General features: G+C 48.6%; 1 protein-coding gene across 6 annotated transcripts in view; it reads left to right on the top strand.

Moving 5' to 3' along the window:
- LOC119393406 (protein Aster-B) overlaps positions 1-27,781 on the top strand; it is a 108,664-nt gene that overhangs the window by 64,080 nt on the left and 16,803 nt on the right. For 4 of the 6 annotated variants that reach the window (XM_037660402.2, XM_037660401.2, XM_037660404.2 and 1 more), the window contains exons 3-12: positions 13,597-13,767; positions 16,413-16,478; positions 18,323-18,512; positions 19,525-19,695; positions 20,488-20,572; positions 21,034-21,137; positions 21,660-21,836; positions 23,057-23,227; positions 25,720-26,106; positions 27,121-27,313. In XM_037660402.2, the coding sequence (XP_037516330.1) occupies positions 13,597-13,767; positions 16,413-16,478; positions 18,323-18,512; positions 19,525-19,695; positions 20,488-20,572; positions 21,034-21,137; positions 21,660-21,836; positions 23,057-23,227; positions 25,720-26,106; positions 27,121-27,313 (1,715 nt within the window). The remainder of the gene's footprint in view (positions 1-13,596; positions 13,768-16,412; positions 16,479-18,322; positions 18,513-19,524; positions 19,696-20,487; positions 20,573-21,033; positions 21,138-21,659; positions 21,837-23,056; positions 23,228-25,719; positions 26,107-27,120; positions 27,314-27,781) is intronic. The other 2 variants (XM_037660400.2, XM_037660399.2) reach the window with 2 other exon arrangements.

The raw sequence follows: 27,781 nt of genomic DNA, 5'->3' as shown, positions 1-27,781 counted from the left end.
TTTACTTGATCGGACATGTTCGATCAGAGGTAGATTCAGAAAAGGTGACGCGAAGCTGGGTAAAGACTTTGTACCTTGCTAATTTAGAAGTTTTGTGTGGTTACACATCTCGGTAAGAAGATGACTTTTAAGGGCTCGTTTTTCCTCGTTAGACACAATATTAATGAGAACTGTTAGTTACTATTAGTTCTCATTAATACACATCTCGGTGGCGCATATGACACACAAGAGGCGCCATACAATATGGTTCACAAACTATAGTGCAAACGAAAGGTTCGTCATGAAGTTCGCTGTATAAGTGAAATAAGTTGCCAAGGAAGCTTCTCTCACGCCACTCGGTAAGTGGTGCTATTTGTTGCTCATATGCTCTTCGGCGCCGTCTGTATAAATTGGTTGCCATCCACACTTACCCTTAAGCTAATCGGTTACGCCCTTGCTCGGGTAATTCATACTGTTTGCCATGTACCATGCGATTTACTCTGCTGCACCAGCCAGCCTGAGTTAGCAGCCCCTTTACGATGTCATTTTAGGCAGGTTATTGCACTGTGGCGTTCGCTGTATGCGCCATTATGGTTCACATTTGCTTTCAGCACCTTTCTGCGTTGTTGCATGAAAAATAAACGTATCCTCGCAACAAAGGTGAACGCTGACGAGCCCCTCTGCAAGGCCCGCTGGGCCGATAGTGTGCTTTTTTTTTTCCAGTGCAAGAACACGGAAGCGAAGATAGTTCGAGGGCGGAAACGTCTTATGGCAGGGCGTTCACCGAGAGACGATCAAACGATGAACCCTTGTCTCCCTTGGCAACGGAGCGCGCCCCGTCCACTTCCAGGGTGTTATTACGGTTCTTCGCCGTGATCCCATGGAAAATCAAAGCCGAGGGCCGCATTAAACGGGTACAGGGACATCGACATTACAGTTTTCGCGTCTGCTTCAAGTGGCAGTATGAGCGTGCTAGGTTTTTAAATCATTTCTTAGCGAACCTCTGGCACTTCGGCCGTTTATATCTACGTATCTATCTATCAAGCCGCCTACGTCTGGGCGCTCTCCTGGTCGTCTCCATAACTTGTAATATACAAAAATTGGCACAGCAGGGAATCAGTGTATGGCGAACACGATTCACTGGTCATGACATGAATCACATTCACTGGTCATGAAATCCTTTCCCTCAGTTACGTGCGGCACATACCCGCATACCACAGTCCATGTTATGCGGGTATGTGCCACAGATGATTCACAGTCTCAATCAACACATTAACGGCGAACATACACATTGAAACGCAAGGCAAGTGGGGGAGCTGAAGACAGAACACCCCTGGAAGACGCTCGACTGCCATCCACTCGTCCACGTGGTCCGCTAGAATGATGCAGTGTTCATTTCATGAGAGGCTTGGCGATGACCTCATGCTGACCGAGTATCACGTCAGATTGATTGAGAGCCGCCTTATGACTCGCGAAGAAGCCGCCGCTAAACGCCCTGACGGCATACGCGGCTACACCACAGCAATTCGGACGTCGACCGCTATAACGCACGTTGCCTCGACGCTGCGGACAACGTGTTATGTCATACCGCATGCGATATATAACTGGTTATAAGAACGTAGGGATGCCCTGACCAACGTGGCCAACATGAACTCAAGCGACATGGGTTGCCTGCCGGCCTCAGTTTACCTAAGCATCGGCAAACCGTACACGATCACGGTCAACATCGACGTACGCGACGGGCACCTTGTGGTACATCGAGCGTGACGAACGCGGCAACCTTTTGCGGCTGTGGCTTGAATTTCCGACGTCCACGATAGGCATTGTCGTCCCAGCCAGAAGCACATCACTACCTCACACCCTCAATAGAATGGAAATGAGTGCCCGTGGGACTGCGAACCCCACAACCATGACATACGCCAGAAAAATATCTCGTGTAAGAGGACACAGTTTTCCCTTGCGCAAGCAAACGCCATTACTATATATACGTCACAAAGGGCCATATACGCCTAGGTAGTCTACAGATACCATAAGCGCCAACCACTGAAGGTCTACGTAGCACTTTCTAGGGCTACCAGCCTCGACGGCCTATACCTCACCAACGCAAAAGGTGATTTCAGGTTCCGACATGTCGCCTGCTCTATCGACACAGTCTGTCGACGACATGACCCGGCTAGCAAATAGGCCTCTAGACATTGTATTGGACCGGGCTACCACCTTCATTCGGTGCCACAGCAACGACAATCATCTCACGCTCGCCGCTCTCAACATGCAGTCTGTGCACGCGCACGTGCACGACCTCTAAAAAGACGCTCTGCTCACAGAAACTGGCGTGTTAGCACTTTCTGAAACATGGAGCGATGAGCCCAATGTGTCGTCCACAGCAAGCGGCTTCATTGCGGGTGCGGCGGCGGGGGCACATATAAGAACACGGCGATGCGCAACTTTAACGTTGGCCACATCCCACTTCGCCGGCCGCCAGACACCGAACAAACACACACAAGCAGTGCAATCGGCGAGGGTTGCGCACATCGATCACAATAACAGAGACATTGCGCTCGCCGCCATTTACGTGAGAACTGTCCAGAACCCCGTCCACACAGACACACGGGTCCGTGAAACGTGCGTGCGTTCTCCATCATAACAGACAAGTATAAGCACTATACATATCGGCTTACCGCGTCTAGTGTTGGTAATACCTATGTTGCTGTTGGCATCGTTACGCAACAGTAAACAACTGGTTATCTAACACATGTGCGGCTCTTCAACCTATGCGTGTGTATACCATTTGCGCCTATCTTTAGCGTCACTTCGTAACGTCTCGCTCATTGTAAAAAATTACGCCACAATCACTTTCCCGCCGCATGCTTCGCATTACATCGATTCCCACTGTACGTGGGATCTGCCGAATTTTTTGTTCTGCTGGCTTTATTAAAATTCTTGTCCCGCAGGTCTTTAATGAGCCTTTTCGGAGCCCTAAGTGTGACTCGTAAGAGAATTCTTAAAACGTGCTTGCGGAATTTCTACACATACTACATTATTTAAATAACTTAAAGGCATATTTCTTCCAAAATGCGAAAGAAAACCTAAAGTAGCCGCAGAAATATGAAAACCAGTTGGTAGGTCTTGTACGATCAAGGAAAACCCGTCTTCAGCACAACTCCTTCGCTCACCCGCCATTACGTTTAATATGCAGTGGTGAAACTTCTTGTATGCCTTCACCGTAATCGTATTTCGTATTGCGCTGCACATTTATTGTCGGGCTTCTACCTTAAGTTTATCTGTGTTTTAAGTGCAGACTAGAATCATTGTCGCTGCAGATAATCAGCTGGGTTGTTCATTGACGAACATGTTTTTACCTTCGCGCCCCTTAACTGCCCCAGCCGTTAACCACTTCCAGCTTCCTTATGTGTCACGTTTTTCGTTATCGCGTGATTGCCCATTGTTAAATTCTGCGACTAGCATCATCATCACCACCACCTGGCTTAAGTCCGATGCAGGACGAAGTCCTCTTCAGTGCAGACGATTATCTCCAGTTTACCGTAACTCATACCTGAGTCGAATCCATCTATATGTCACCGAATTTCCTAGTATCATCAAGCCACCCCTCTTCCGCTTTTGACTGCATTTTCTTTACCTTGACACTTATACGCAAATATTGAACGTTGGTCATATGTCTTACTCATGGCGTGAGTTGCTCAACAAAAGTTCTTGTTGAACGGAACAATTTCGGCTTTTTGGCTTAATTATTATAATTATTTCATTGCATTAAGTGAATATCTTCAAACTGTAGAAGTTCCAACTTCGAGCGCGTTAAATAATATGCTATATTAGCCTTTCTTTTGAGTTTCCCAAGGAGGTATGCATACATGTGCCACGGCCAGTAGGGAACAGAAGGTGTTCACGTGACTCGGAAATATTTACCGACTTTTAAGTCATGAGGGGCACAGGAAGATTTTTATAGAAATCGGCGATACCGTTTCGTACTTCCTGCCTATTGCAACATATTACAGTTATGTAGCAATTCATCATGATGTTTGGGCGCTCGCTTCAGGACGCAGAGTTGGCAAACTTAGTGGAACTATGTTGACTCGTCGAGATAATGTCCATTGCGGTGGGGCTGGCTTGCAAACGTTCAGTGACGAAAACTTTAAAATCAAAGTAAAATATTTTATACGTGTTGTCTGACTGCAGTGCGTGGAGAGCGTTAGCACTGCATGCCAAGGAAACGAAAAATGTCCATTTTGCAATCTCTCAAAATTGTGTCAGTACTTCTTTAAAGCTCACTCATCGCCGCTGAGAAACGCGATACTCTGGATCCAGACAATTGCTGAAAAAGAGGGAAACGTAAGCGTTTCTTCCCAGAAGCACCCGCGTCGCGCGCGCGCAGTCGGCGGGAGTTTCGGCGATAAACGGACACGTTTCGCCAAGAACGTGCCACTTAAAGCGCCACTCGAAGTACTGAGAACGTGAGCAGGATTGATCCTCGGCTGACCTTTATCGGCTGGTATCTATACACAAGCTCTTCGCTGGCCTTCTCTGGGGGTGGGGAGGGGGGCTTGGAGGGGGCGTCTTTGTGCGTGGTTGATCTTTGGCCACTATGTACGTTACGTTGATCGGTAGATGCGCTGCTGACACAGGAGCGGCGTGCACGTTACAAGAAAAAAAAAACCCCGCGATTCGCGCCGACGGTAGCACTTTCTTTGTCGGGAAATTTCTGCTCGCTCGCGTTGAACTGGCGAAGATGTGTTTGTGTGCGGCTAGTGAGCTGTCCGGGTGGTCGGAGCTCGGAGCCTGCTTCTTCGCCCGTGGTGGCTGTGAGACATTTTAGGTACTAGTCCCCATCTTCATTGGTGCCGACCGTCGTGTGCAGCTTTGTGCCTTCGTAATGGTGCGTCTGTATTGGAGCAGCACGAGTCTCCATACTGCTGATTTAATCTTAGTCAGGTAAGGAGGAAAAAAACCACGATTCATGAAAGAATCGCTGCTGCAAGAGTGAGCTTGGTCGTTTGCCGTGGTGGCTTAGTGACGTCCTGCTGCTGAGTGACACGTCGCCGGTTCGATTCCTAGTGACGGTGGGACTTCGATTCGTAGTCTTGAGGGCAAAAATTTTAAAGGCGCGTGATATGGGTAAATAAAATTAATACTGATCACCCTACTCTACATACAGTGGCCTTTAATATATTCTAGTCTTTCTTTCTCTCTTTCTTTCTTTCTTTCTTTCTTTCTTTCTTTCTTATACATCACATACCGAGAGGCGAAGTCTCCTCGAGCAATAGTGCTGCAAAAATTTGGGCCCCGCTTTTTTTTTTCTTTTTTTGCTGCAATGTGTTGCTGGGGGCCTGTTAGTCATAACATGGTGCATCGTTTGTCGCAGCGCTCAATAGATAATTAATTACGGACTCCTCATTACCGACCAGTCTGAGTTTCTGTTTGAGAGAGCTCCAAAAACAAGCCGCCAGTAGAGATACTGTATATGCTACCTAAAGGTAGCATATACAGTAACTCTAGCCGCCAGGTGCAGCTATCGCCACCTAGCGCGTGCAACGCTCGACCACGTCAGCGCACACAACTGTGACGCACTTCCGCGCGGTCCGCAGCCCAGACAGCACAAGGTAACCAAGAAGTCCTTTCAAACAGGAAACGCGAAAGCGGTGTCGCCAAACACAAAACTTTCAACGCGTGTGCCGCGGCCATGGACTCGCGAGCAGCCGCCGAAAAGTAGCCTGCTGGCGCAAGCGCGGCGGCGAGAGAAATGGCGACTATGACGTCAACTTGACCGTTCAGTCACTTTCAAGGGTGTCAATGTCGCGAGGTGCGGCGTATTGCGCTGGATCGCGCACGCGAACTTCAAAATTCGTATAAAATACCGTCCAAGCTATATTCGCTGTTGATATTTTGCAGATATACGCATGTTCGCTGCAATCGATCCCTCGGGCTATCTCGGCCGCGAAATTTTGTGTCAGTACCTTTAACCATGAGTGCACGTGATTTCAGCCATCTGCTGACGTAAATGTGCACGCAGCCACACGATCACGACGAAGGAGCCTTCCTTACCTTCCTTTTTCTTTTCGTGCTTTTCTTTTCCTTTTTTTTCTTTTTTTGCGGAAAGCTTCGATAGCAACCTGAAGGATGCATCGGCGCCGGTGCCGTTGTTCTCGGGCCCCTCTTGCGATGTTCCTCTAAAGGTCTTTGTTGTATAGTAAAGCTGCGATGTGCGAAAACTTTCTGCGCTTCTGGCGAAGGTGGCGATAATCCTGACGCTACGCCTTTACAGACGTTGAACTGTCCTGAAAATACTGTGAAAATTTTCAAAAATGTACGTCAGATGTGTGCAAGACGATTTTACACACGACAAACTTGAGATGTGTGGGACAGTACAGAAATAAGTACCGACGATAATAATTGAAATCCTTGAACGGCGTGCGTCTGCCAGAGCAGTGCTGCGCGAACCCGCAAAGTGAAGCAAGGAAATTTCTACGGACTTCTTGGGAGGGAAGATTTTTCTATAGTTGACGAAAAATTCGTTCTTCTCTTGGATTCGAACCACTGCACCAGCGCTTTTCCGGGGCGGTCACTTTACCATCCGAGCGGCAGGTTAGCTCGCACAGTAATTGTCCCAAAAAGATTTTGGTACCAGGTTCGAATCTCGGACCAGGATCAAGTTCGCGTTAACCATAGGAAAAGTCTTCCTTGCTGAGAAGTACTTGCAGAATTCCTCTGTACATCAGGGCTACGAACGAACGTATGACAAATATTTTCCCCTTCCGTGAACCTTTTTCTACACTATGGCACTACGAAAGATGTGATTCAGGAGGGCTCCAGTTTCACATATTAACCGTTTGTGGCTCTTTACTCTGCATGCACCCAAATATTTAATTGCAAGCAGACAAGCCACTTGTTTTTGCATTGCGTCCCCGCCGGTATACGGTCTCGGCGGCCTGGATTCAAACACGTGAGCCTCGTGTCAGAAGCGTGACACCGCAGCGATGCCGATAACCGCGGTGGTGATAAGAAATGAATCGATATTGCGAACACGTTGGAAATGCGGCACGCGTTAACAATACACATGAGTGATACCGTGCTCATTAGCTACGTGGAAAAAAATAGGTGCGGTCCTTTCCTCGTTTTGATTTATTTATTTCGCGGTGATTTCATATTTGCTTCGTGTGCTTTCAAAAGTGCCGTTGCCTTTACTGTGCTTAACTTGTTCCTATCTGTGGTGTTTGTGAAAGCCTTTGCGAGCGTGTCTGCGTGTCGTCTGTTGTTTAATGTGCATGTTTTTGTCAGCTGATCCTTTAGCGCGGTAACCTACGCGTCATCCCAGATTAGATTTATTTATCAGGGAAAATAGTGTTAGACGAAGTTTTATTCCAAAAACATTCGTAGGAAAGAGGTGGAAAGGTCAGATAAGTCAAAGCTTGGTGGTAGTCAAATTATGTAGTACAGGCACTGAACTGAGGATATGTAGATGCTATGTGAAAGAGCGGACAGCAGGTAACCAGACGGATGAAAGTAAAAAACAGCGACGGAGAGAGGAAGCGGAGAGCAGGGAGCGGGCTTGTTAGGTCAGGGTACAGAAAAGTTGGACAGGACAATTGGCTGAAAGCAGGGAGCGGAGAGCTGGGAATGGGCTTGTTAGGGCAGGGTACAGAAAAGTTGGACAGGGCAACAGCGGAAAGCAGGGAGCGGGCTTGTTGGGGCAAGGTACAGAAAAGTTGGACAGGGCAACAGCGGAAAGCAGGGAGCGGTCTTGTTGGGGCAAGGTGCAGAAAAGTTGGACAGGGCAACTAGCGGAAAGCAGGGACCGGGCTTGTTGGGGCAAGGTACAGAAAAGTTGGACAGGGCAACTAGCGGAAAGCAGGGAGCGGGCTTGTTGAGGCAAGGTACAGAAAAGTTGGACAGGGCAACTAGCGGAAAGCAGGGAGCGGGCTTGTTGGGGCGAGGTGCAGAAAAGTTGGACAGGGCAACTAGCGGAAAGCAGGGAGCGGGCTTGTTGGGGCAAGGTACAGAAAAGTTGGACAGGGCAACAGCGGAAAGCAGGGAGCGGGCTTGTTGGGGCGAGGTGCAGAAAAGTTGGACAGGGCAACTAGCGGAAAGCAGGGAGCGGGCTTGTTGGGGCAAGGTACAGAAAAGTTGGACAGGGCAACAGCGGAAAGCAGGGAGCGGGCTTGTTGGGGCAAGGTACAGAAAAGTTGGACAGGGCAACTAGCGGAAAGCAGGGAGCGGGCTTGTTGGGGCAAGGGACAAAAAGTTGGACAGGGCAATTAGCGGAAAGCAGGGAGCGGGCTTGTTGGGACGAGGTACAGAAAAGTTGGACAGGGCAACTAGCGGAAAGCAGGGAGCGGAGAACGGGGAGCGGGCTTGTTGGAGCAAGGTACAGAAAAGTTGGACAGGGCAACATCGGAAAGCAGGGAGCGGGCTTGTTGGGGCAAGGTAAAGAAAAGTTGGACAGGGCAACAGCGGAAAGCAGGGAGCGGGCTTGTTGGGCCAAGGTGCAGAAAAGTTGGACAGGGCAACTAGCGGAAAGCAGGGAGCGGACTTGTTGGGGCGAGGTACGGAAAAGTTGGGCAGGGCAACTAGCGGAAAGCAGGGAGCGGAGAACGGGGAGCGGGCTTGATGGGGCAAGGTACAGAAAAGTTGGACAGGGCAACAGCGGAAAGCAGGGAGCGGGCTTGTTGGGGCAAGGTGCAGAAAAGTTGGACAGGGCAACTAGCGGAAAGCAGGGAGCGGGCTTGTTGGGGCAAGGTACAGAAAAGTTGGACAGGGCAACTAGCGGAAAGCAGGGAGCGGGCTTGTTGGGGCAGGGTGCAGAAAGTTGGACAGGGCAACCAGCGGAAAGCAGGGAGCGGGCTTGTTGGGGCAAGGTACAGAAAAGTTGGACAGGGCAACTAGCGGAAAGCAGGGAGCGGGCTTGTTGAGGCAAGGTACAGAAAAGTTGGACAGGGCAACAGCGGAAAGCAGGGAGCGGCCTTGTTGGGGCAAGGTGCGGAAAAGTTGGACAGGGCAACTAGCGGGAAGCAGGGAGCGGGCTTGTTGGGTCGATGTACAGAAAAGTTGGGCAGGGCAACTAGCGGAAAGCAGGGAGCGGCGAACGGGGAGCGGGCTTGTTGGGGCAAGGTACAGAAAAGTTGGACAGGGCAACAGCGGAAAGCAGGGAGCGGGCTTGTTGGGGCAAGGTGCAGAAAAGTTGGACAGGGCAACAGCGGAAAGCAGGGAGCGGGCTTGTTGGAGCAAGGTGCAGAAAAGTTGGGCAGGGCAACGGCGGAAAGCAGGGAGCGGGCTTGTTGGGGCAAGGTGCAGAAAAGTTGGGCAGGGCAACGGCGGAAAGCAGGGAGCGGGCTTGTTGGGGCAAGGTGCAGAAAAGTTGGACAGGGCAACTAGCGGAAAGCAGGGAGCGGGCTTGTTGGGGCAAGGTACAGAAAAGTTGGACAGGGCAACTAGGGGAAAGCAGGGAGCGGGCTTGTTGGGGCAAGGTACAGAAAAGTTGGACAGGGCAACCAGCGGAAAGCAGGGAGCGGGCTTGCTGGGGCAAGGTACAGAAAAGTTGGACAGGGCAACTAGCGGAAAGCAGGGAGCGGGCTTGTTGGGGCAAGGTGCAGAAAAGTTGGACAGGGCAACTAGCGGAAAGCAGGGAGCGGGCTTGTTGGGGCAAGGTGCGGAAAAGTTGGACAGGGCAACTAGCGGGAAGCAGGGAGCGGGCTTGTTGGGGCGATGTACAGAAAAGTTGGGCAGGGCAACTAGCGGAAAGCAGGGAGCGGCGAACGGGGAGCGGGCTTGTTGGGGCAAGGTACAGAAAAGTTGGACAGGGCAACAGCGGAAAGCAGGGAGCGGGCTTGTTGGGGCAAGGTGCAGAAAAGTTGGACAGGGCAACAGCGGAAAGCAGGGAGTGGGCTTGTTGGGGCAAGGTGCAGAAAAGTTGGACAGGGCAACGGCGGAAAGCAGGGAGCGGGCTTGTTGGGGCAAGGTACAGAAAAGTTGGACAGGGCAACAGCGGAAAGCAGGGAGCGGGCTTGTTGGGGCAAGGTGCAGAAAAGTAGGACAGGGCAACTAGCGGAAAGCAGGGAGCGGGCTTGTTGGGGCAAGGTACAGAAAAGTTGGACAGGGCAACTAGGGGAAAGCAGGGAGCGGGCTTGTTGGGGCAAGGTACAGAAAAGTTGGACAGGGCAACAGCGGAAAGCAGGGAGCGGGCTTGTTGGGGCAAGGTGCAGAAAAGTTGGACAGGGCAACTAGCGGAAAGCAGGGAGCGGGCTTGTTGGGGCAAGGTACAGAAAAGTTGGACAGGGCAACTAGCGGAAAGCAGGGAGCGGAGAACAGGGAGCGTGCTTGTTGGGGCAAGGTACAGAAAAGTTGGACAGGGCAACAGCGGAAAGCAGGGAGCGGGCTTGTTGGGGCAAGGTGCAGAAAAGTTGGACAGGGCAACAGCGGAAAGCAGGGAGCGGGCTTGTTGGGGCAAGGTGCAGAAAAGTTGGACAGGGCAACTAGCGGAAAGCAGGGACCGGGCTTGTTGGGGCAAGGTACAGAAAAGTTGGACAGTGCAACTAGCGGAAAGCAGGGAGCGGGCTTGTTGAGGCAAGGTACAGAAAAGTTGGACAGGGCAACTAGCGGAAAGCAGGGAGCGGGCTTGTTGGGGCGAGGTGCAGAAAAGTTGGACAGGGCAACTAGCGGAAAGCAGGGAGCGGGCTTGTTGGGGCAAGGTACAGAAAAGTTGGACAGGGCAACAGCGGAAAGCAGGGAGCGGGCTTGTTGGGGCAAGGTACAGAAAAGTTGGACAGGGCAACTAGCGGAAAGCAGGGAGCGGGCTTGTTGGGGCAAGGTACAGAAAAGTTGGACAGGGCAACAGCGGAAAGCAGGGAGCGGGCTTGGTGGGGCATGGTACAAAAAGTTGGACAGGGCAATTAGCGGAAAGCAGGGAGCGGGCTTGTTGGGACGAGGTACAGAAAAGTTGGACAGGGCAACTAGCGGAAAGCAGGGAGCGGAGAACGGGGAGCGGGCTTGTTGGAGCAAGGTACAGAAAAGTTGGACAGGGCAACATCGGAAAGCAGGGAGCGGGCTTGTTGGGGCAAGGTAAAGAAAAGTTGGACAGGGCAACAGCGGAAAGCAGGGAGCGGGCTTGTTGGGCCAAGGTGCAGAAAAGTTGGACAGGGCAACAGCGGAAAGCAGGGAGCGGGCTTGTTGGGGCAAGGTACAGAAAAGTTGGACAGGGCAACTAGCGGAAAGCAGGGAGCGGACTTGTTGGGGCGAGGTACGGAAAAGTTGGGCAGGGCAACTAGCGGAAAGCAGGGAGCGGAGAACGGGGAGCGGGCTTGATGGGGCAAGGTACAGAAAAGTTGGACAGGGCAACAGCGGAAAGCAGGGAGCGGGCTTGTTGGGGCAAGGTGCAGAAAAGTTGGACAGGGCAACTAGCGGAAAGCAGGGAGCGGGCTTGTTGGGGCAAGGTACAGAAAAGTTGGACAGGGCAACTAGCGGAAAGCAGGGAGCGGGCTTGTTGGGGCAAGGTGCAGAAAGTTGGACAGGGCAACCAGCGGAAAGCAGGGAGCGGGCTTGTTGGGGCAAGGTACAGAAAAGTTGGACAGGGCAACTAGCGGAAAGCAGGGAGCGGGCTTGTTGGGGCAAGGTGCAGAAAAGTTGGACAGGGCAACTAGCGGAAAGCAGGGAGCGGGCTTGTTGAGGCAAGGTACAGAAAAGTTGGACAGGGTAACAGCGGAAAGCAGGGAGCGGCCTTGTTGGGGCAAGGTGCGGAAAAGTTGGACAGGGCAACTAGCGGGAAGCAGGGAGCGGGCTTGTTGGGTCGATGTACAGAAAAGTTGGGCAGGGCAACTAGCGGAAAGCAGGGAGCGGCGAACGGGGAGCGGGCTTATTGGGGCAAGGTACAGAAAAGTTGGACAGGGCAACAGCGGAAAGCAGGGAGCGGGCTTGTTGGGGCAAGGTGCAGAAAAGTTGGACAGGGCAACAGCGGAAAGCAGGGAGCGGACTTGTTGGAGCAAGGTGCAGAAAAGTTGGACAGGGCAACGGCGGAAAGCAGGGAGCGGGCTTGTTGGGGCAAGGTACAGAAAAGTTGGACAGGGCAACAGCGGAAAGCAGGGAGCGGGCTTGTTGGGGCAAGGTGCAGAAAAGTTGGACAGGGCAGCTAGCGGAAAGCAGGGAGCGGGCTTGTTGGGGCAAGGTACAGAAAAGTTGGACAGGGCAACTAGGGGAAAGCAGGGAGCGGGCTTGTTGGGGCAAGGTACAGAAAAGTTGGACAGGGCAACCAGCGGAAAGCAGGGAGCGGGCTTGTTGGGGCAAGGTACAGAAAAGTTGGACAGGGCAACTAGCGGAAAGCAGGGAGCGGCCTTGTTGGGGCAAGGTGCAGAAAAGTTGGACAGGGCAACTAGCGGAAAGCAGGGAGCGGGCTTATTGGGGCAAGGTGCGGAAAAGTTGGACAGGGCAACTAGCGGGAAGCAGGGAGCGGGCTTGTTGGGGTGATGTACAGAAAAGTTGGGCAGGGCAACTAGCGGAAAGCAGGGAGCGGCGAACGGGGAGCGGGCTTGTTGGGGCAAGGTACAGAAAAGTTGGACAGGGCAACAGCGGAAAGCAGGGAGCGGGCTTGTTGGGGCAAGGTGCAGAAAAGTTGGACAGGGCAACAGCGGAAAGCAGGGAGTGGGCTTGTTGGGGCAAGGTGCAGAAAAGTTGGACAGGGCAACGGCGGAAAGCAGGGAGCGGGCTTGTTGGGGCAAGGTACAGAAAAGTTGGACAGGGCAACAGCGGAAAGCAGGGAGCGGGCTTGTTGGGGCAAGGTGCAGAAAAGTTGGACAGGGCAACTAGCGGAAAGCAGGGAGCGGGCTTGTTGGGGCAAGGTACAGAAAAGTTGGACAGGGCAACTAGGGGAAAGCAGGGAGCGTGCTTGTTGGGGCAAGGTACAGAAAAGTTGGACAGGGCAACAGCGGAAAGCAGGGAGCGGGCTTGTTGGGGCAAGGTGCAGAAAAGTTGGACAGGGCAACTAGCGGAAAGCAGGGAGCGGGCTTGTTGGGGCGAGGTACAGGAAAGTTGGACAGGGCAACTAGCGGAAAGCAGGGAGCGGAGAACAGGGAGCGTGCTTGTTGGGGCAAGGTACAGAAAAGTTGGACAGGGCAACAGCGGAAAGCAGGGAGCGGGCTTGTTGGGGCAAGGTGCAGAAAAGTTGGACAGGGCAACTAGCGAAAAGTATGGAGGAGGGAGCAGAGAGCAGGAAGCCAGCTTGTTAGGTCAAGGTAGAAAAAGTTTGAACAGGGCAACTAGCGGAAAGCAGTGAGTGGTGAACAGAAAGCAGGGAGGAGGAAGCGGAGAGCAGGAAGCGAGCTTATTAGGGCAAGGTACAGAAAAATTGGACAGGACAACTAGCGGAGAGCAGGGACCGCGGTGAGCAGGGAGTGGGATTGCTAGGGCAAGGTACAGAAAAATTGGACAAGGTAACTAGCGGAAAGCATGGAGGAGAGAGCAGAGAGCAGGAAGCGAGCATATCAGGGCAAGGTGCAGAAAAGATGGACAGGACAACTAGCAGAAAGGAGGGAACGGGCTTGTTAAGACAAGGTACAGAAAAGTTGGACAAGGCAAGTAGCTACCGCGCTGACGAGAGGTTCATGTGCTGCATCGTCGTAGCCCCGCACCGGCGGCCGAGGCGTCGGACCGGCTGCGTCCGAGGCCGGCAGCCGCGCCACCTTCCACAACACCAGCAGTCAACACAATGGCAGCCACGGTGGTGACGTCAGCCGAGCCGGACGCCGCGTCCAACGCTGAATCGACCGGCCAGCGGACTCGCCGTCGTAAGAAGTGAGTTGGCGCTCGTTGGACGATGTCACGAAGCCAACTACTTGCAGATACCACATCCTGGACAGTAATGTACAACGCATGTGTCTGGAGATCTCTCTGTTATGCATGCAGTGCAACCAGAACTGCACAAAGTATACTTACTTTTTATAATTTTTTAATTTCTCATAGCTGATAGTGCAGCACCGATTTCCCAAATTGATTGCTTGAACACATCGTTGTCTTCCTGCACGACAAATTACAATGCTCAGTGCTCTATATCAGTTTCACCAGTCCACATTCTTTTAAAATGTTGGGAAGTTCATTTAGCCCAAATCTTGCTACTATGAAACCAATTTCGAAAAACATGTTTCCAGAATGTGCTACGACATAGTTTGGGGTTTCCTTAGCGTCCATATTAGTCTGCATGTGACTTCATGCCTAAATGCAGAACGTTGCAATGCTTGTTTTGTGTGTTTGGGACATTCGTATGCCTTGAGTTTGTGTGAGTTCTTTCTTCAGCATCCTCAGTGTTGTGTACGTGTTGTGTAAAGTGTTTCTATCTTCTTCCTCTCTACTGAGTCACGCTGCTCGTCATAGGTTAATTAAGTAATGTTGCGCATAAGGCGGGACAAAGGAAGGGACAAGGTGACATACACGGAGTGCAATTTCTGTGCCACCGTGTAAAACTTCCTTAGCTCCATCTTATGTGCTACACTACTCTGCTTAATGCAGAACCAACAAGCCCAAGTGCAACCCTTTTGAAGCCGTTTTGTATGCATGGAAAGCGTTTTTTCTCTACTTCAATTCTTGTGCACCTTTAATTACATAAATTTTGCCACATTTCCTATTCAAAACCACCATCTAAATCCAGCGTGAAATTGAATTTTCTTTTTACTTATGAAGTTCTCATTTGTCGCTTCGGAAATGCGCTGAGCTCAACCACCTAGCAGCTGAGCTTTGATGGAAATCCAGCTCGGTGCTGTGGTGGACAACGCGCATTTGTGGGTGTGGTTCATTCGCAGGAGAGGAAAAAAAAGGAAAATACAACAAATTAGGTAAAATATCAGCGACACAAAAACATTCCAGTGTCAAGAGCATCTTGCTTTCCGAAACGCTCGCTTTCCCTCTTGTGATTCACCGGGCGCTACGCTTTCGTCATCAAACGTCAGAGCGGCAAGGGCGGGATCGTTGAGCCCAGCGAATCATGAGAGGGCAAGCGGGCGTTTTCAGAAAGTGGGACCTGGTTGCAGGCGCATGCTCGTGACCTCATCTGCGCAAATGCAACTGATCCCGGAGTGCACATATGGCACCTCCGAAAAGTGCGTTAATTAAATAAAAAATGACTTAGAGACTCTGCTAGTAGCTCGAGCGCTATGGGAATCATCGCAGTGATACCCCAGCACGTCTAAGGGAGCAAAGCTATACAAGTGATCTACATCCACTACATGCTCGGAAGGTCGAGGATTCGAGTCCCGTCATACCAAAGATGCTGCCCTACACGCTTGTAAAGTCTGCGCCCTTACCCTCTCAGAAGGACGAGGGTTCGAGTTGCAACATGCTCCATAGATTACGGGTGCGAGTCGTTATCCCCTGTGGTGTATAGATAGAGGTATCTATATGATATATAGATATGGATACACTGTCATGTATTCTTACAATATTGCCATGCTTTTGTCAGCACCTTGTCGGTACTAGATGGCTAAGATCAGCAAAGAGGTGATATTCTTTTAGGGTCTCAATTTGTTGTTTTGAAAACCTTCTATGCGCAAGACCTGTGCAGATGCCAGAGCCTATGCAATCTGCAAAAATATGACGTACTGACATTTTGGGTGCGATATTTTAAGTTTAAAAGAGCCAATAACAAGTTTGCTTTAGTACATTTCACCGCAATGAAGCTGTACATTGAGGCGAAGCAGTTTTTGTTGTTGTGCACTGCAGTGAAGCAGAGCGCAGTATCTAATAACTGATTAATCACACGAAAGAGAGAGAAATATAACTCGCAGCATACCCCGAGTTTAGCGATATAATGCATTGAAACATACTAATAGTGGCAAGAACGAACCACCATGCAATGAATCATATTAAATTCAAGAAAAGGCAGTTTTTGCTTATGTTGTATTCGACCAAATGAATTGACAAAATCATCATTTTTAATTAATCTGCATATTTTTTCTTTTGTTTTAATTTATGCTCTGCTGCTCCATGCATGAGAACATCACAGGGCCTATATCAAAGTTGATACAACAGAAAGCTCCCTCTAAGATGCATATCACAAGCACGTAAGATTTCTTCAGTTGCAATCGCGGGCTTCATGTAAAAATCGAAAAACAAATGTGCATGAAACTGCCTATTTTCTCTGACTTGTTGATACAATTCACTTGTGTACTACAGTGAAGCCTACTAAAGCACATTGTCACAGCATGCAAGAACCTTGACAGCGGTGTAATTTTCAGACTCTGCCGCTGTGGAGAGTTGAGAAAAGTGATTGAAAGGGATACACTGGAAACTTTCTTGTGCAATTGCAGCCTCATGTTGTTTTTTTATCTGTGGATGGGGGAACCTCAACGAATTCCTATTTTTCTTATATTTTTTTCTTTAACTGTTAGTTGAATTTGCAAATCTCCAAGCTCTGGCATGAAGAACATCCGAGTGTGTGTCTTGTGCAGGAGGAAACCTGAGGGCTCACCAACTCTTCAGGTGTCGCTGCATAACAACCGGCATGAAGCTGTCAGGTGAGCTTCAAATTCGAGCAGCACAGGGCACTGACACGCCTCTTGTAATATAACTGCATAGTTTCCACTACTTCTGTAAAGTCTTAAGAAGTACTATATTTTTGTTTACAGTGCAGACCACTTATAACGTAACCGCATATAGTGCAGGACCGGTTATAATGCGGTCTTTTTCGACTCCCGTTTACCCTCCCATAGAACCGCATGTATACGCATACCGCTTATTGTGCAGTCCCCCAAGATGAGATACCGTTTATAATGCGGTTGCGGGAAAATATTTCTGACAAACGCGGTAGCGAGTGCGGTTCTCAAAGGAGGTACGCCGCTGGGGAGGGAGCGACGAGGTCGTTGGGCGAGGGTACGCACAGTGAACGAACGAGGGGCGGAGGGAGGGAAAAGACCGCGGCAGCGCTGTGCGGGCTCGCCGAGTGGGGAAGGATGGTGGTTGCCTAGGCGACGGAGTAGCCTTTGCACCGGCGGCGGCAACGCTCCGCGGCCGCTTGCCGGCAGCGCGTTCCGCGTGGAACGTACGATCGCGTCCTCATCAAGTGCGCTTTAAAGTAAGTTTCCTGTCGGGAAAAGCGTCGTCGCTATCACACTTGCTACAGATATCGCGTTTGCTACCTCGTCCGCAAAGTGAAAAGTTTTGCGGCTTCATGACGCGAGCTTTCGCCTTTTCTGCCAGTGCGCGAACTTAAACGAGCTTGGCGGGCTTTTGTCGCCGTTGATCTCCCGGCCGCGAACACAAACTTCGTATCACGCGCGCTGTTCTTGGGTTAGTGCTTGAGTGCGATCTTTTCGACGTCCGATCTGCATGTTGTCTTGGACAAACTTCCCGCGACAACGTGCTGAACCGCACGCTAGGCCTAATCAACGTTGGTTGCTTTTCGGTAGCGGTCGCGGGCGATAAAAGTTTCCGTTTGGTGCGGAATCAACGAAACTTTTTGCAATGGCTGCACTTGAAGGGAAGAGAATCATATCGTTAACGAAAACGAGGGCGTGGTTGGCACATGCAACTCTCGAATGGTGGTTCCGGATTCGATTGCATGGACATCGCGTGCGCGCCCGTGAAATCGAACGATCGGTACCGCTCAGCACGTGAAATTTCGGTCGCGATTCGACATGGTTTCTGTGTAATGCGCATACCTCGAGGAGTCGAGGTGGCCTGAAACGTAGTCCGCGAATTTCCGCGATGGCACTTTGTTTTGTTTGCTTTTTTCCCCCGTGTTCATTTCGTTGGCAATGCGGGTCTTTGGCGGTTAATTTTTGAACATTCGGTTGTAAGCGCCCAAAATCGCATATGTCGATTATCGGACACGCGAGGCTACATGCTCAACACATTTTGCGCAAGTGCAGCCTTTGAAGAAGGTTGTTTTGGTTATAGTGCGGTACCGCTTATAGTGCGGATATTCGCGACTCCGGCGACTTACGTTATAAGCGGTCTATACTGTATATAAATTGCTGGGTCACCATCATTAGGTGCTGAATAACTTTTAAGTGACATAAGAGGCATCTTAAGGGCTCATCGCTGGCGCTGCCTTTTTAGTGTTGATGGTAGGCCCTAACACATTACAGTATGTCTGAACCAATCTGAAGACATGCTTACAAAAGCAAAATGGTGACTTGGTGCTAAAAGCACTTTGACTACATTTGTGAACAGAAGCATCCAGGATACATAAACCATAACAGAAAAGCATGACTGTTGTTATAAACTGGTATCAGCTGCTGCTTCACACATTGCACTTGAAGGTATGAACTCTGATGGCAGACTGCAGGGATTAATGTAATGTGCCATGACACCTTCCTTTACCTTTAGTCAGTGTCCTTACCATCACAATACATGGCAGGTGCCCATCCCCATCAAGCCCAAGCCAAAGCCCGCAGATGGGTGCTCGGTCCCCATGTTTTGATGTGGAACGCACGCCGACCTCTGCTGCTACTGTGCCATCTCCTGATGCTTCTTCAGAGAATGCGATTGCAGTGGGCGACAGCCAAGGATCTCTGGACCGAGCATCGGACTCATCCCGGTCGTCACAGGTAAGTCGTTTACTTTCACTCTAAGTCAACATGTAAATTTTATGAAAATTGGCAAGACTGAGGTTTGTTCACTAAAGCAAAACATGTCGTCCAAGTGGAAGTCCTAATGTAGTTTTCTTTCCAAGCATTCTTGCCCCTGCTGCCTCCTAGCCTCCTCTGGTTGCCTGAGCTGGTTACATGACTGTCCCAAAATAAGCAATGGGGCACGGTTTGATTTTTGGGAGGGAACAAATTCAGCAAGGAAAGTACATTCCCAAAGAATCTAGGTTGCTTTGATTAATAATCGTGTGCTGATTTTGAGGAACACTGGCACAAAAGATATGTTTATAGCAGCAACCTTGCTTTCTGAAAGTTCGGACGTCAGGGCTGACGTAAGCGTTGGTCATATGTGCAATCTTTCGCATACACTTACAATTCCTGTGAGGAGTTGCAGGCCAAACACAACATGTACACAGCAGCAGTCATGGTATATCAGTACACCATGTCTTCATGCTGTCTTTGTCCGCTGCTTTATATCAGTGCCCACTCATATTTGCTTACTTTCTGCATGACATGCGCCAAGTGAACTTGGGATTTGCAGTTACGTTTCGTGATCTCCGGAGCATATCTTGGTAAACTGCCTATTGATTTTGTCATAAATTGGCATACCTCCCTCGTTCAGTTCAGCACAGCGGTTGAAGGCAATTCTTTTGCTTGGCACTCTAGGGATGGAAGGAGAGTATTAGAGACAAAATGCTATGGACCACCATTTCCCAAGCATTTGGCAACGAAAGTTAGATCACAGGACATGGGCACATGAGCTCAACTTGAAGGCTGCATCATGGTGTCTGCATGTTGGTATTTCGAAGTGCACTTGTATATTCTATTTCGAAGTGCACTTGTATATTCTGTCAGGAACAGACTGTAATACCACCCAGTAACATTTTGCGACCTGCTTGTTTCAAGAATGTTTGGCTTGGACTGTATGCGAGTGCCACGCATAAATGACCTTCCTGGTACGCATGTTATGCAGCCACTGGCGCCTCCCTCTCTGCTTGGCTGTCCATCCGAAATTGGGACATCACCACGGCCCAGTCCTGAAGGGACGCGTGATCCCCTGTCCCGAAGCCTTGAAAAATCTACAGACAGTAAAGGAAGCAACAAGATGCTTGAGAAGAAAAAGAAGACATCGTCCTGGTACAATGTAAGTTCATCCTTTCCACATTTACATAGTTTTCTAAAACATTTAACACTACCACCATCACTGGATGAAAAACGGATTTGACCTTCTACATTGAGCCACTGCATACAGGAATGAGAGGCAGCAGATTCTTGACAGTTTAGGCCACGATTTTCGCAGGCGTGCTAGTCACAAGAAATGCTCCAGAAAGGCGCTTAAGTGAGCATGGCTTTTTTGTATTGCACAGTTAATTCAGGTGCTTGCAACAGGGAGCAAGGTTGTGTACGTCCTGTTCTGTGCGACGAGCGAACTACAGAATCATGTTAGACGACAAAGCCAGCTGAGTCCACTCTCAGATTAAGTTTTATTGTCCTGTTCATATAAACACTTCAACAACTACAAAATAAAAGTTTCAAATTCTCAGTAAAACTTTCAACCCATAGTATTGTTAGCACATACTATTGATGGCATTATCCCTAGTACAGTTGGCCTTGGTGTTCGTGACTTTATTTTACATCCAGGAACACTGAGACATGCCTTTACAAGTGTTTCTATATTCCGTGTCCTCGAGTGGGGGCGTTACGGTGTCAACCGAACGAACAAGGCGTTTCCCACTGTTTCCGACACACACAGCAAGCCGGACGTTTTTTCATCCAGTACTTATTACACTAAAGTTGCTCATCTTTTTGTCTCTATTTTTATTATTAATGATTTGATTTATTATGATGGAGATTGTTGAGGACATAAATGAAATTAAACAATAATCAGTGTTTGGCAGTGACTTCTAATGATGTTTCTTTTGGGGTTACTCTGTAGATGCTGAATCCAACATACAAGTCGCGCAGTGAAGACTTCAAACGGCTCTTCAAGGACTTGCCCGAGACAGAGCGACTCATTGTTGGTATGGCTCCGTTTCTCAACATGCCTCTCAACTAATTCTACGGAAATATAATTAAGTTTATATAAGCCCTCAGCATGGTGTTATAAAATTTATTTTGTTACTGCCATGACCCTTGTACAAATTGTCACAAATGGTATTCGAATGGGATTATTGAAGAATTTTGTGCAGTGCACAACTTGCTGCTTGGGGAAAAGAAATGTTCTCATTTAATAATCTTCATTGACACAGACGTTAATAGAAACCACTGTGAGCTGCCATGCACGTCAGGCATGATCTCATTTTTATGTTCTGTTGAATTAAACAGGTTTATTTTGATTTGCTGTGAATGTTGACTGTGCCGTAATTGCTTTCTGGGTGTTCTTTTTTTTGTACTTAATACGTGATAACAGCTTTGTATTGTGCCAGTGACCTCTGTAAAATGATTAATGCAGTCGTTAACAAGAGCCTGTTTTATTCTGCAGACTACTCGTGCGCCCTGCAGAGAGACATCCTTGTGCACGGGCGCCTCTATGTGACGCAGAACTTCATCTGCTTTTACGCCAACATATTCCGCTGGGAGACAAATGTGAGTGATTAGCTGTTCTAAAACAACCTGTTGGTGGCAACTTGTTGGCTAGTTGGTGCTTATTTACAGTAACTTTCAGCGCAACAAAGCGACACAAGAAAGATGACAGGACACTGCACTGTGTCCTGTTGTATGTTGTAGCTGTTACATTGCTTTTGCTGTCAGTGCTTCAGCTTTCTGGTCAAACTGTTTTATTTCACATAACAATAATCTTTATCTGTCTTGTATTCCTTTCCTTGCTTTAATGTCACAGGCCCGGCACTCTCCGGTCACAAATGGTGTGCGCGCCATCAGGAAAGTAGTGAGGAAAGTAGTGAGCCCGCACTTTTCAAGAAAGTGAACACCAGCAAGCCCCGATGATTATTTTTGTGAAAGAAAGGGGCTCCAGAGTGTGCAACTGTATTTAGGGGGTGCACTATCATCATTGCGTGACATAAACACACCACAAAGGGTACAAGTACGTCTATAGTTTAAGTGTTAAGTGCTACTGCAGTCCACTAATGGAGCTCTCATATGGGACAGGTGGTGATCCGGTGCAAAGACGTCACCAGCATGACCAAGGAGAAGACTGCCCGAGTGATTCCCAATGCGGTTCAGGTATGCACGGACCACGAGAAGCACTTCTTCACGTCATTTGGCGCACGGGACAAGACATACCTTATGCTGTTCCGGATCTGGCAGAATGCACTGATGGAGCAGGTAAGCCGCACATGCACTAATTCCTGCACTCTGGTGTCAGCACCCTTGAGGACTGTGCCCCACTGGCACTTGCCGATTCACAGAGGTGTGGAAGTCGTTGGGCCAGTTTGATTACAATGCAAGGTGTCGGTGCACCAGCTGTCGCGTTCCACCGTGATGGCCTTCACATTACATCAATTGGGCTGCTGGATGTTCTGTCTCGCATTAGATCACTGAAAGGTTCAGGGGAAGATAGAAGCTGGAAGAGATGAAAAAGAAGATGGAAGAAATAAAAAATTCTTGAACACCTGTTGTCGCTGGAGCAAACGTTCGGATAAGCGGACTTGATCTTCTTCAAGGCTGCAACTACAGCTTTGAAGTTGCAGCCTTGAAGAAGGCAAGTCTGCTTGTTGAAATAATGGCTCCAGCTACACCCTGTATTGAAGAATATTAGATCACTGAGTATGCAATGGCCTCAAACATAGTGCATCTGCACCTGAACAGGCATCGGAACATGGGCCTTAGTAGTAATAAAAAAGAAAAGTCTTAATAGCAACTTCAAAGCTTGTTTTGAACTTTCAAGCAGCACCCACTTGAAAAAACTCACAAGTCCCTTATGCATTCACTTACGACGACTCGAAGGCGAAAGCCATCTTCTTCTCAGTCAATGTATTTATCCTGCCACGCCACCCTCCAAAAGCTTTCTGCACCTCCTCCACGATCGGTGGCACTGCCTCCACGATTGGAAGCACCTCACCTGGTTTTGCACTGCCTCCGTGATCGGCCCACCTTTGACCAAGCTATAATGTCAAGTGATGACGTCGTGATGACGTGACGTCATTTTGAAGTCACAAATTTTGTCTGTCTGTGACGTCATCACGTGCTGATGATCTTTCCATCACTCGTGTTGACGCCGCCAACGGAGTACGCCGGTCAATTTTCGCGTTTGATGAGGCACCTAAGGTTTTCGCCTGAAAACTAACTCTTAAAGTCACAGATGATGATGTTTATTACTTTTCATCAATTACTCATCTTACGTTATGCACTATTGTACAACATGGACACTATGGTACAGTCAAAGCTTCTGCGTTGCTTAACTGAACTGACCCAGCAACTTCCATCGCCGTAGCTATGTATGTGGCCAGGGGACAGACTTTGCGGGCACTGAAATCGGAATGCAGCTCGGGCAACCTCTGCGTCCACCAGGGTAGCCCTGCTGACTTTGGCTTTGCTCCGGGCAGCCCATGTCAACACAGGAACTGTGGCAGTGGGTCCACTACAGTTACGGAGATGAGCTGGGGCTGACGAGTGACGACGACGACTACGTCGCACCGCCATATCTGGAGGACGAGGCACGCCGAGGACGGCTTGCCGCTGCCCTCAAGGCAGGTCCTCAGCCACCTAGCCCCTTCGTGAGTAACAGTGTTGGTAACTTTTCTTCTGGACAAATTAGCCAGCTCATGGCCCAAAACGCTCAACACAAGTTGGTGCAGTTTCTGTCCTGTCTTAAAGTTCTTCCTCGATATGGTACGCGTCTGTTTTGTATTTCACTAAGCATGTACCAACTTGCCCAACAAGTTTTACAAGGTGGTGATAGTTGCACCCGGAGGCTTGTCGTTTTTGAAACCGAAATGGACACTGCTGTGTAATGAGGAGCCTGTAATTAATTATCTGTCGCGCGCTGCAGCAATCGATGTGCCGTGTTATGACTAACAGGCCCCCAGGAACACAGCAAAAAAAACGCGAGGCCAAAATTGTGTCAGTACCCCTTTAAATTATTTTAGAAAGGCATCCAAGCATTCAGTCGGAGGAATAGTGAGCAAATCTTTATTCTGACATTTTAAAAAAATCGAATCTAATGCGCATCTTTCCCGTAAAAACTGCGCGTTAGAATCGAGTATGAAACCGAAACCGCATTGGTAACACCCTCCTGTCAGATGGGTCAGCTACAGTGTAATCGCCATCGCGAAATGGCGACGGAGGAGATTTTTTTGTGGCTTCGCGTGTGATCATTACGTGCATGTTTCGTGCACGACTGGCCGCTTTCATTGTGAAAGCTGTACAAGATGTCAAGGGAAAGTTATTTTACACTCTGGAGATAGCGTCGTCGCGTCGTTCTTGAGTGCTGGAGTTCTTTGACCGTGAGTAACGCAAACAAAGGGAGGGCGTATTCAGCTGCATGTCAACCAGGAAAAGCGCATTCACACGACGGACTGAAAACGGGGAAATATTTCGACCTCAAAAACTAGCTTGTTGACAATCCCAAGTAACTCCGCGTACACCGAGTTAGTCTTGATAACGGCCCTTGAATAAGCACGCGATCGAGCCGCACTAGAAGCGATCTTAATTAAAAGCCATCGAAACTGGATAACTGGATCACTGCAGAAAATGAACTGCCAGGAGCATTTCCCTTTCGATGAAGCCAAATTGTACTTGTCTCTCCCTTTCTTTTCTAATTGTCAACATAGGGATACGTCAGTTTCATACAGCCTGGTGAATTTTTATTTCGAACATGCAAAATTTAGTGGCGTATTAGACTCGAGTAAATACAATTGTTTTTCTTTTTTTTTTTCTCATACGGTACCATTGAGGCGTCGTACGAGGCGGGGTCGTCGTAAGATTGCGAGGTATAATCTAGCTTTTTAATACATTATTTTGGTTGGTGTTTTGCCGTGACCAAGCCGATTCGCCGTAACATGCGGATCAATCAGATGTGGAAATGTCAAAAAAAAAAAAAAACACCACCGATATTTCCCTTGTAGATCAAGTTGGAGCGAAACATTTAACGGAGGCCTTGTCCCTTAAGGAAATTTAGCTGGGCATTTTACTAGTTACGTAATCAAAAAGTATTTCATACCAAAAGAAAACGTTGTGTTTGGGGTGACTGAATCTCGACAAATTCAGCGCCATTTTTGCTAAGTTACCAACACTGCTAAGTAACGTGGAGAAAGGACAGATTGCCACACATTTCTGCAAATCACTGTTTGTTAACAAAATTACAGCATTGCCTGCAGCATGGCTAGTTTGTGTCCTTTACATAGCACTACAAGTTTCTTTCACACCTGGGGGCTTTACATACGGGAAGCCATTCTGGATGAGTTCTACGCATGCTCAGAACTCAATATTTGGCATTTCGTAGATGGGCTCAAGTTGCTGTGTCTACGTTTATTATTTAGCACATTGGGGGACGCACTCAGTGTTCAAAGACTCTCCTCTGGCTACTCTTTGTCTAGTCCTGTTTAGTCCACTGTAATGAGACATTGAAATGTCATACCCTGGTTAGAAAGGCGCATGCTTCTAGGGCCCTTAAAACTGCTTGCGTGATTCGGGTATGACAGCTAAATACTCATTACAGTGGACAAATAAAACTGCCTAACCACGTTTAACTTGGAAGGAGCTGTTAATAGCACATGGCACTTTACAATGGCAGGTTCACTTTCACATTACGAATGGAATTGCAGTGTGTTGACTGAACCTGGGAAGTTGAAAATGAAATTGAGTACTCTGAAGTGCAGTGGACAGCACAAGGCGTTTGACCTGTCTGTCTCGCCTTACTTAGTTCGGCCTGTTCCACTTCATATTACTCAGTTGTGCATAACCAACTGGCCCAGAGTTTACCCCTTTTAAATAAAATTAAGGTTTAGCCTAGAATTTCCAGATCAAGGCCATCATCTTGTCACTCCACGAAGTTAGACCACCTTCAGCAAACAAGTTTAAACTGCACGAAGAAGACAACACGCTAGAACATAGGAACATGCTCACGCACATCTGCACTTCATATGTCTGTGTGTTTCTATGTTCCTACATGTTGTCTTCTTCATGCAGTTTAAACATGTTTGCTGAATCTATGAACCAACTAACCCAACTACATGCCACCTGACACCCCTGAATAACCATGTACCAGGAGGAACTTCCCAATGAGGAAGACGATGAAGATGAAGAAGCCTCAGGGCCTGAAATGTTTGCAAGCGCCCGCGAGGCTCAGCACTCTGAGATGCCAACGGACGTGAGTGACTCGAGTGACACGGCCGAGCCACCTGAGTGCCCATCGACGCACGAAGGCAGGCAGATCCTGAACCTGACGCTGCCGATGTCTGTGGACCAGCTGTTCACGCTTTTGTTCACGGGGTCACGCTTCTTCCACGACCTGCTGACTTCACGCAAGACGTACGATGTCACTGAGAGCAACTGGCAGCCCTGCCCCGAGACGGGAAACAAGCTTCGCCAGCTCACCTACACAGTCACCCTCAACCATGCCATGGCCAAGGCTGCGCAGACAACTGAGACGCAGGTGACTGACGCTTTGTAGAGGTTACTTTTAGGTACCGAGTTCTCAGATGAGAATGCATTTTTATTGTTATTATCGAAATGGAAAGAAGACCGGAGCCTTTACCATAGTGGTTGCAGACACACTTTGCATTTATATATGCAGACAGCCTGAATGAGTATACAGAAAGAAAAATGCATGAGCACGTAACTTGGACAGATTGAGCTCACTTGAAAGGGTTCGAGAAAGCTTAGGAAGTCTCGTTGTGCTTCGTAATGCACTGTACACGGTTGATTCAAATGTAGTAATCAGCCCACATGGTGATTGGCATTTGTTGTGCCACCATTGTTTGCTGCATTATGGCACACACATAGAGTGAAGGCGAGGGCATTTCTGGCATTGTACATTGGGGACATTGCCAGAAAGTAAGAGGCCGCTGCTGCTGAGGTATCTGCACAAAAGCCAAAAGGAAAGCTTTTAAATGTGATCGCTGTATAAGAAGCTTGGACTGTCACTGACGTGCAAGAGCAGTTGTGCATATTTGATATTTGTAGTATGGTAAAAGCTCATTAATTTGGATTTCATGGGACCGAAAAAATGCCCGAAATAACTGAATGCTGAAATATTGAAAGTATCAAGAAAACAATAAACAAGTGTCTCCTGCATCAATACATTTTCTTTATGAATACGTAAATACTGTACTCATTTTGCTTAAGAGCAGTGTAAAAACTCCTAAGGCTTCGTTTACTATGTGACCACAGCGCCAAACTCCAGTGTTTAATTATCTCGAAACATGCTCTGCACCCCTCCGTTACGTACCACCACCACGTGCATGTGACGATAGTTAGCGAAAAAATTCGTGGATTTTAAGAAACAAGCTCAGTTTCCAAATCCTGCACAAAAATAGATATCACCGTTCCCTAACCTGTGTACCAATGCTAGTGTATGCAACAACTTTTTTCATATTTCGCACACACAGCTAGCTTGTGTGCACCATTCATGTGAATAACTCAGCTACTTTTTTGTTTCCCATATCAGATTCTGCACAAGGCAAGCCGGCCGGGCCATGTCTACGCCATTGACTGCGACGTGCAGAGCACAGGCGTGCCATACTGTGATGCCTTCTGTGTCAAATCGCACTACTGCCTGGCTCGGCTGTCCGACAACCGTTCCCGCCTGTGCATATACGGTTGCGTCCGCTACAAGAAGTCCGTCTGGGGGCTTGTTAAAGGTGTTACACTTCAGCAGTTTGTTTGTAGTTGTTCTGGCATACTTTGCCGGGACAAGTTCTACATGATGAACAGATGGGGCACAAACGATTTCACGCAATTTGTTCTGTAGTCTGCGCTGGTTGCTTTAATGAATGTAAATCCTGCAGCCCAGCTTTGAACCTTTGATTGTTTTTTGCAAAAAGTAGCCAGAATTCATATAAGAAAAAACTGTAAGCGCACAATTTACCAATTGATAACTGCGCACTGAAAACGGGTGTGTTGCAGTTCTGTAACGTGCATCTGTTCAAGCATTTAAAGAGCGACAAATTCTATGTAGAAGTTCGTACCTTGTCTGAGGTAGCATATACTGAGGTTCTGCAAAAAAAAACTGTGTAGAGATGTGTATAACACATAGTTTTGTCTGCTTTTTATGTGTTTAGCTGTAATGTACATTGTTGATATCTGTCCTCACTGAGAGTTGGTAACAT

Source organism: Rhipicephalus sanguineus, chromosome 5 (assembly GCF_013339695.2).
Source record: "Rhipicephalus sanguineus isolate Rsan-2018 chromosome 5, BIME_Rsan_1.4, whole genome shotgun sequence".
NCBI classification, from domain to species: Eukaryota; Metazoa; Arthropoda; class Arachnida; order Ixodida; family Ixodidae; genus Rhipicephalus; species Rhipicephalus sanguineus.
This window is presented reverse-complemented; position numbering and strand designations above follow the sequence as displayed.